Genomic DNA, 10,079 nt, shown 5'->3' with positions numbered 1-10,079 from the left:
CAGTACAGAAGCTGCTGTTTTCAGGGTCACATACAGTGACTTGACCGAGTCCTTTATGTGGTTTAGGGCTCATCACTCAACAGCCCATCTGCACACATGACTTCTGGATTCTGCCATAACACCAAATTCTCTTACCAGCTCTCTTCTGAATCTTACACAAGCCCAAGCGTCTCCTAGTATGCGAGCAACCTTCGCTGCTTATTGACTTGATCGGCCAAAGTTTTAGTATTAATGCACAATCTTGTTGACCTCCCTGTGAAAAATGTGAATTTCCAGGTTTACTGCACACCCGTGTGTGATAACACCTCCCTACAGAGTTATTTCCTCTTAAGGTGCTGTTGCCATAAGCCACACCTGTGTGTGATAACACCTCCCTACAGAGTTATTTCCTCTTAAGGAGCTGTTGCCATAAGCCATTACTGTTTATCAATTTCCAAATCCATTTATCCATCAAGCAAATGTTCATCACACATAGGCGTCCTCATTTTTAAGCAGAATTGAAAGTAGCATGTCGTGTTCTTTCCCATGTCCAAGCAATATCATAAATGCCTAGACCAGGCCAGATATGTCTGTACATGTAAAAATAAAAAAAAGCATATATGTTTTAGGCAATTTCTCACATGCTATATTGATTATGGTGATTGATTCCATGTAGTAATGACATAACATGCAGGAGTTTCCAGTTTGTATCCGGTATAAAAACCTGTTAGGCATGTACCAAGTTTCTGAGGTATGGAAATAAACTAGTTGGCGTTAGCGATGCTACAGTGAACTGTTTTTGGCATATGCTGTTGCTGGGTGTGCCACATTGGGGGTAATTTTAGAACCAGCTATTTCTACTCTTCGTTGATACATCATCTAGTTATGTGACGCGATGATGTGTTCCAGTTCGATGTTGCACCCAACATGGCTCCTATACATGCAGAGAAACGATGATTCTCAAGGAATGTAAAGGGCATGTTCAGTTGGTGTCATATCACCTAGTGGGATTGCAGGCATGCCATAGGTTAACTTTATTTATGTAGCAGGACTATGATTTCCCTTTTACTTGCCATTTGAGCAATAGTTCTTAGCATGGTCTAAAATAGCTCCCATCATATTTAATATGTCCTAATTACTCTTGTAGATAATATATTAATATATCTATTTATTGAATGCATGTGTCTTCACTTCTTTATGGCATGTACAGTGGTTGATAAGATAGTCTTATTTTAAGTCTTGCATGTAATTTAGAGATGACAAAAAAAGACGTCTACAATGGGTCATGTCTTAGCCTTATTTTCAATAACTAGCTATTCCTAAAAACGTGGTGAGACATATTGTGCTAAGAGATCATCTCTTGTCTTCTCTTAAATAAGAGAAGACAAGCCTTTTCTTACGAGTTCTCTCTCCTCCACCTCATCATTTATCCTACGTGGCACTCCTAAGATAGCACCATTGTACATGCCCTTAGTCTTAATGCATTTTTTTCTCTTATATTTTGCTGATTTGAATTTGACATTATTTTCCATGTGCCAGTTACGAGATATACACCCTACGTTTTAATTTCCCGCCCTCAGTTCGATATGCTTTCTCTAGAAGTACATGGGGGGAATGCATAAAACTAAAAGTACAAGTATAGTGTTTACATGTACACACATGTGGATTTACATTTATGTATGTATCATCCACAATCATGTTTTTCGTTCCATATAATTTCAGTGTAGATAAACCCTACAATTTGAGAAGTTTGACCTAGTCTTAGTGGATATAACTTTTGCCTTCCTTTAGAAAAAGTGGCGCTTCATGTGATGGAGAACACTTACCTCTAGGTGAACAGATGATTCAGACAGGGGCAGTCCATGCATAAATGCTTTCCAATTGTGCTAGGCGATTTCTGTGTTTTAACATCCCAAATTAAGATCCGTTCGAGTCGGGGGACTTAAGATCCAGCAGAGAGATTTTTCCAGTCCTGGGTTTGCTAGCTTCGCTTACTTGTTTCCAGCATAGAGGAAGAGATTGGTGGCGTTTCAATTCGTTCGGCCGGCTCTCTCAAATGATTGTTAGTTATTTCTTTATGATCTACATTTATATTTCTCTTTTAACTTATCGTATATTTGTCCTATGCAGTTGATGTCATCGTCGCACTGAACATTTATTGATAAAGAAGTCAAAACTAACTGCTGTTAATCTCGGGGAGGTGTATTGTCTTCTAGGATTCCAGCAAATAGATCACATCCACAAGGTTGGAAAATATGTCAGCAAAGGCCTCTAACATGTCATACAGATATCCAGACAATTCTCAAATACCATACTACAGCAGTTCAATGCATGTGGGGGGGAATGGTACTTGCTATGTGCAACAAAATCATGAGGATCATCACTACGTGTCCTCTGATGATGGTTCACAGAACAGCGATCCAAAGTCTCAGGTGATTCACCCACAATACTGCACTCTAGAGTCTTCATCAGCCAATTGTGTTTATGCTGCCCATAGCTCTACATCTCCTCAGTGCAGAAGTGGTAGCCACATTTCTGTGCATGATAGCCACTCAGATCACACATATGATTCTCCTGCAAGTGGCATCACCGAGGTTCCAGGTTTGGGGTTTACAACACTTCAGGAGCTAGCAGATGCACTGTTTGGATCTGATTCAGATGCAGTTAGTTCTGACAGATCCCTAGTAATTGGCGCCGCAATGCACCAAAGTAACTGGAGAGAGCTTCTGGGAATTAGCTCTGGGGACTTGAAGCAGGTAATTGTAGCATGTGGTAAGGCTGTTGATGAGAATAATTGTCATGAGGACTTGCTGATATCAGAGTTACAGAAGATGGTTTCCGTGTCTGGAGAACCAATCCAACGTCTGGGAGCCTATATGTTGGAAGGCCTTGTTGCGAGGCGTTATTCTACTGGACATGCGTTGTATAAATCTCTGAAGTGCAAGGAACCTCAACCTACAAATTCAGAGCTCATGTCCTACATGCATCTTCTCTATGATATCTGTCCATTCTTCAGATTTGGTTACATGTCTGCCAATGGTGCTATAGCCGAGGCTGTTAAGGGTGAGAACTTTATTCACATCATTGATTTCCAGATTGCTCAAGGGAGCCAGTGGGTAACTATGATACAGGCCCTTGCTGCGAGGGCTAGCGGACCACCATACCTAAGAATTACTGGTATAGATGATTCAGATTCGGCTTATGCCCGAGGTGGTGGACTGGATATAGTTGGGCGTAGGTTATGCAACATTGCCCAGTCATGTTGTCTGCCCTTTGAGTTCAATGCCGTAAATGCAGCTAGTCACGAGGTTACACTTGAACATCTCGATATAAGAATGGGAGAGGCTATTGCTGTCAACTTTGCGTATCAGCTGCATCATACTCCTGATGAGAGTGTCTGCATAGAAAACCACCGGGATAGGATATTGAGAATGGTTAAGAGCCTGTCTCCTAGGGTGGTAACTCTTGTAGAGCAGGAGGCTAACACAAACACTGCCCCATTCTTCAGTAGATACATGGAGACCCTTGACTACTACACAGCCATGTTCGAGGCAATAGATGTTGCTTGCCCTAGGGATGACAAGGTGAGGATGAGCACTGAGCAGCACTGTGTTGCAAGAGATATTGTCAATTTAATTGCATGTGAAGGTGCAGAAAGAGTGGAGAGGCACGAACCATTTGGAAAGTGGCGGTCTAGGTTTGCAATGGCTGGCTTTAGACCATACCCCCTAAGTGCATTGGTGAACAATACTATCAGAACACTGTTAAATGATTACAACAGTTACTACAAGCTAGAGGAGAAAGATGGTGTCATTTATCTTGGATGGAAGAACAGAAAGCTGGTTGTATCTTCTGCATGGCGGTGAGATTCCTGAATATGGAAGAAGCTTGTTTAGGTATGTTGTTCATAACCTAGTACCATATGGTAAATTTGTATTATGGTCTATCCAATTACTTAAACCCCATGTTGTGTGGTTTTAGTTGGAGAACACACTTGTTTTTTATTGCCTGTGGCACGTATTCTTGGGTTTTACGACAACCATAGGTTTCAGAAAGCACAACTGTAATTAATCCCCAGCTGAGGTTAATGTGGAGTAAAATTTGAAGTTCTGTGCCAGAATCCATAAAACTTTGGTGTTTTATGAAAATTGCTGAATTAATTTTTGATAGTTTGTACCTCCAAGCTTGTAATCCTGTCGGGTTTTTAGCCGACAGTACAGTCCTGTACATACACCTTGGATAGATTTTCGCCGCGACAGTGGTGGAGGCATATCCGCGTGATCTCTCTGCCTTGGCTAGTTCCCTACTCCCGTGAAGCTTTCTATGCTGGTGCCGGCGAGCCGGGAGCGTCGTGTTCTCGCTGGTCAGGTTTGGGCGACAGATTTGTGTACTCCGGCCAAGGAACCAGTCAATGTTGCCCTAATTATAGTTTCACACTTGGAGTTGCCTCTGGTGTTTGGTAATTCTTTGTGTTGAAGATGGCACCTGGAAGAGTAACCGACTGTGATTGTTGTAGATTTGTGCGATCTCCTTCCCTTGGTTCAACCTGAAATTGAAGATACTCTTAGGTAGTATTAGTACCTCCAAGGCTCCAACCTGAAATACTCCGTCCGTTCCTAAATACAAGTCTTTTTAGACATTTCAATATGGACTACATACGAAACAAAATGAGTGAATCTACACTCTAAAATGCGTCTATATGCATCCGTATGTAGTCTATATTGAAATCTCTAAAAAGACTCGTATTTAGGAACGGAGGGAGTAGATGTCATCTTAGAAGGCTAGCTCTGGCTTACAAATCTTCAGTTTGTTTCTTGTAAGCAACATTTTAATCAAAAACACCTATTGGTTTCTTGCTGTTAGTGGCATTATAGAGACGGATATACTAATTCACATGGCTCAGTATATGTCAACACATGAGGCACATATTCTGTTCTTACCCTATTTTCATGGATCTGAAACAATTAAGTAAACTTGACATGAATTGTGAATTTGTGCATGCTTTGTTGTGCTGCTGTATGATTAAGTCAATGATTCAGTCTTGGTAAAAGTTAAGTTTATTTATAATAACCTTCTCGCATACCTGTCCAATGCATCCAACATCTGATTCTTACAGTTTTCTTGCCTACAGGTTCTTTCATGGCTTTGTGTTCGGCACATAAATCCAAGGGTGGAACCTAATCAGCGAATGTGAGTTCCATAATCCAAAGGACTGTGGCTGCTTGCTTCTTGGCGCCCAGCTGTCAACCCTCCGCTGCGCACACCATTCAGATTTGATGGGTATAACTGAAATACTCGTCGTGGCTTCGGTTGTAATACAGGGACAAACCGTGCTGCTGCTACCGTCTACTGACTATCTCTAGCTGCTGAACCACGTCCTGAATCTTAAAAGGGGATCTTTATGTTCCTTCGTAGTTTCATTTTCTCTCTCTCTCGTCTTTATGCGAAACCTGGAGCTTATGGTAGGCCTTGGTAGCCGGCACACAGTTGTCTGGTAGATTGTGTATGTTCCACAAAAAAAGTAGATTGTGTATGTACCATTTGATGGATGATTTATTGTATGTACTCCCTCCGTTCCTAAATATTTGTCTTTTTAAAGATTTCAAATGAACTATCACATATGAATGTATATAGACATATTTTAGAGTGTAGATTCACTTATTTTGCTCCCAATGTAGTCACTTGTTGAAATCTCTAAAAAGACAAATATTTAAGAACGGAGGGAGTATATGTTACACGAACTGAACTTCTAGTAATATATTTCTCGTTTGTTTGTTGCTACGCTTCACATTTCTTTAAACATCTTTTTTTTTTGCTGTGCCGTGCCAGCAGATTATAGATAGACGGATTTTTGCACACTAGACACTAAGTTCTGATGAAAGGCCCCTGGGTCGTGTGGAATGCACCGAAGTGAAGAGGTGTCACTGGGTTGTGTGTGGCTCTCGCATGGAGGTGTTTGACGGCAAGTGCTCGATTTACTCTATTGCGTCGGCCGTCCATCAGCGTGGATGCATGCTTGGCGTCCAATCTAGTAGCGTGCATGCATGTTTCCTATCCAGTCTTTGCAAAAAACATGGCTATGTAAAAAGAGCCACACAAAAGGCTATTGAAGTCAATCCCACAACTTCACCACTTGGTTATTCATCTTCTTGCACCATCAACACTCTTTGAGACTTCTTTTCATGAAATTCTTGTTTTGGAAAGATTTGGACTTGTCCTTGCGGATAAGCTTGCCTCCATTATTTTCCCTCTTCTCATATGTGCAATCAAGGATGAAGTGACTTACATTCCCACAATTGTAGCAAGTTCTAACTCTTTGATCATTTTTTGTGTGAAAAGGATCAGATCTAATATAAAAATTCATCGGAAGTACAAATCATCTCAAACATAATAAAAATTATATCGAGATCCATGGAGCACAGAATGACCTTTACCGCTGCCAGAACAAGCAGCTAAGCACCGTTGTCGCCACTCCCATACTGGAGCCGGCCTGACCTTGTCGATGACAGTAGGGAGGTCTACGTGCACGTGCCCCTAAGGACCAACGCCTTGGAGCCGCAGTCGTCGCCATTGAATCTTTGAATCGACCTGAAGAACCTAACACCAAATATTGTCGTTGCATATGTTGGGGAACGTAGTATTTCAAAAAAATTCCTACGATCACGCAAGATCTATCTAGGAGAAGCATAGCAATGAGCGGGGAGAGTGTGTCCACGTACCCTCGTAGACCGAAAGGGAAGCGTTTAGTGACACGGTTGATGTAGTCGAACGTCTTCGCGATCCAACCGATCCAAGCACCGAACGTACGGCGCCTCCGCGTTCAGCACACGTTCAGCTCGATGACGTCCCTCGAGCTCTTGATCCAGTTGAGGACGAGGGAGAGTTCCGTCAGCACGACGGCGTGGTGACGGTGATGATGAAGTTACCGGCGCAGGGCTTCGCCTAAGCACTACGACGATATGACCGAGGTGTGTAACTGTGGAGGGGGGCACCGCACACGGCTAAGAGAAGACTTGATGTGCCTATGGGGTGCCCCCTTCCCCCGTATATAAAGGAGGGGAGGAGGAGGCGGCCGGCCTAGGGGGCGCGCCATAGAGGGGAGTCCAACTAGGACTCCCAATCCTAGTTGGACTCCCTTTCCTGTTCCGGAGAGGGGGAAAGAGGGAAGGGAGAGGATGAGGAGAAGGAAAGGGGGGGCGCCCCCATCCCTAGTCCAATTCGGACTCCCTATAGGGAGGGGGCGCGGCTGCCCCTTGTGGGATGCCTCCCCTCTTCCCTATGGCCCATGAAGGCCCAATCTTCCCTCAGGGGGTTCCGGTAACCTCCCGGTACTCCGGAAAAATGCCCGAATCACTCGGAACCATTCCGATGTCCGAATGCAACCTTCCACTATATGAATCTTTACCTCTCGACCATTTCGAGACTCCTCGTCATGTCCGTGATCTCATCCGGGACTCCGAACAAACTTTGGTCATCAAATCACATAATTCATAATACAAATCGTCATCGAACGTTAAGCGTGCGGACCCTACGGGTTCGAGAACTAGGTAGACATGACCGAGACACATCTCTGGTCAATAACCAATAGCGAAACCTGGATGCTCATATTGGCTCCTACATATTCTATGAAGATCTTTATCGGTCAAACCGCATAACAACATACGTTGTTCCCCTTTGTCATCGGTATGTTACTTGCCCGAGATTCGATCGTCGGTATCATCATACGTAGTTCAATCTCGTTACCGACAAGTCTCTTTACTCGTTCCGTAATGCATCATCCCGCAACTAACCATTAGTCACATTGCTTGCAAGGCTTAGAGTGATGTGCATTACCGAGAGGTCCTAGAGATACCTCTCCGATACACGGAGTGACAAATCCTAATCTCGATCTATGCCAACTCAACAAACACCATTGGAGACACCTGTAGAGCATCTTTATAATCACCCAGTTACGTTGTGACGTTTGATAGTACACAAGGTGTTCCTCCGGTATTCGGGAGTTGCATAATCTCATAGTCAGAGGAACATGTATAAGTCATGATGAAAGCAACAGCAATAAAACTAAACGGTCATTTATGCTAAGCTAACGGATGGGTCTTGTCCATCACATCATTCTCTAATGATTTGATCCCGTTCATTAAATCACAACACATGTCTATGGTCAGGAAACTTAACCATCTTTGATTAACGAGCTAGTCAAGTAGAGGCATACTAGGGAAACTCTGTTTGTCTATGTATTCACACATGTATCAAGTTTCCGGTTAATACAATTCTAGCATGAATAATAAACATTTATCATGATATAAGGAAATATAAATAACAACTTTATCATTGTCTCTAGGGCATATTTCCTTCAGTATCCCACTTGCACTAGAGTCAATAATCTAGATTACATAGTAATGATTCTAACACCCATGGAGTCTTGGTGCAATCATGTTTTGCTCGTGAGAGAGGCTTAGTCAACGGGTTTGCAACATTCAGATCCATATGTATCTTGCAAATCTCTATGTCTCCCTCCTTGACTTGATCGCGGATGGAATTGAAGCGTTTGTTGATGTGTTTGATTCTCTTGTGAAATCTGGATTCCTTCGCCAAGGCAATTGCTCCAGTATTGTCACAAAAGATTTTCATTGGACCCGACGCACTAGGTATTACACCTAGATCGGATATGAACTCCTTCATCCAGACTCCTTCATTTGCTGCTTCCGAAGCAGCTATGTACTCCGCTTCACACGTAGATCCTGCCACAACGCTCTGCTTGGAACTGCACCAACTGACAACTCCACCATTCAATATAAATATGTATCCGGTTTGTGACTTAGAGTCATCCGGATTAGTGTCAAAGCTTGCATCGACGTAACCATTTACGACGAGCTCTTTGTCACCTCCATAAACGAGAAACATATCCTTAGTCCTTTTCAGGTATTTCAGGATGTTCTTGACCGCTGTCTAGTGATCCACTCCTAGATTACTTTGGTACCTCCCTGCTAAACTTATAGCAAGGCACACATTAGGTCTGGTACACAACATTGCATACATGATAGAACCTATGGCTGAGGCATAGGGAATGACTTTCATTTTATCTCTATCTTCTGCACTGGTCGGGCATTGAGTCTGACTCAACTTCACACCTTGTAACACAGGCAAGAACCTTTTCTTTGACTGATCCATTTTGAACTTCTTCAAAACTTTATCAAGGTATTGTTGGGGAACGTAATATTTCAAAAAATTTACCTACGATCACGCAAGATCTATCTATGTGATGCATAGCAACGAGCGGGAGAGTGTGTCCACGTATCCTCGTAGACCAAAAGCGGAAGCGTTAAGTAACGCGGTTGATGTAGTCGAACGTCTTCGCGATCCAACCGATCAAGTACCGAACGCACGGCACCTCCGCGATCTGCACACGTTCAGCTCGGTGACGTCCCTCGAACTCTTGATCCAGCTGAGTGCCGAGGGAGAGTTTCGTCAGCACGACGGCGTGATGACGGTGATGATGAAGTTACCGACGCAGGGCTTCGCCTAAGCACTACAACGATATGACCGAGGTGGAAATCTATGGAGGGGGCACCGCACACGGCTTAAACAAGTGTTGACTTGTGTGTTCTAGGGTGCCCCCTGCCCCCGTATATAGAGGAGCAAGGGGGAGGCCGGCCGGCCCTCCTGGGGCGCGCCCCAAGTAGGATTCCTACTAGGAATCCTATTCCTAGTAGGTTTCCAACAAGGGAAGAGAGGGGGAAGGAAGGAGAGGGAGAGAGGGAGAAGTAAAGGGGGGCGCCGCCCCCCCTTCCCTTGTCCTATTCGGACTCCAAGGGGGGGCGGCCTGCCCTGGCTGCCCTCCTCTCTCTCCACTAAGGCCCATGTTGGCCCATTAGTTCCCCCGGGGGTTCCGATAACCCCCCAGCACTCCGATATTTATCCGGTGACCCCCGGGAACTCATCCGGTGTCCGAATAACATCGTCCAATATATCAATCTTTATGTCTCGACCATTTCGAGACTCCTCGTCATGTCCGTGATCACATCCGGGACTCCGAACAACCTTTGGTACATCAAAACACATAAACTCATAATACCGATTGTCATCGAACGTTAAGCGTA

At 43.8% G+C, this 10,079-nt stretch overlaps 1 protein-coding gene across 1 annotated transcript; it reads left to right on the top strand.

Annotated features, from left to right (window-relative positions):
* The first annotated feature begins 711 nt into the window (after positions 1-711).
* Positions 712-5,636, top strand: LOC123098425 (scarecrow-like protein 21). The gene is made up of 3 exons (XM_044520408.1): positions 712-730; positions 2,110-3,875; positions 5,111-5,636. Exon 2 carries the CDS (start codon positions 2,235-2,237, stop codon positions 3,843-3,845), a length of 1,611 nt encoding a protein of 536 aa, XP_044376343.1. The 5' UTR covers positions 712-730; positions 2,110-2,234; the 3' UTR covers positions 3,846-3,875; positions 5,111-5,636.
* Positions 5,637-10,079: the final 4,443 nt, after the last annotated feature.

The sequence above is a fragment of the Triticum aestivum genome, chromosome 4D, assembly GCF_018294505.1.
Source record: "Triticum aestivum cultivar Chinese Spring chromosome 4D, IWGSC CS RefSeq v2.1, whole genome shotgun sequence".
Lineage (NCBI taxonomy): Eukaryota > Viridiplantae > Streptophyta > Magnoliopsida > Poales > Poaceae > Triticum > Triticum aestivum.
This window is presented reverse-complemented; position numbering and strand designations above follow the sequence as displayed.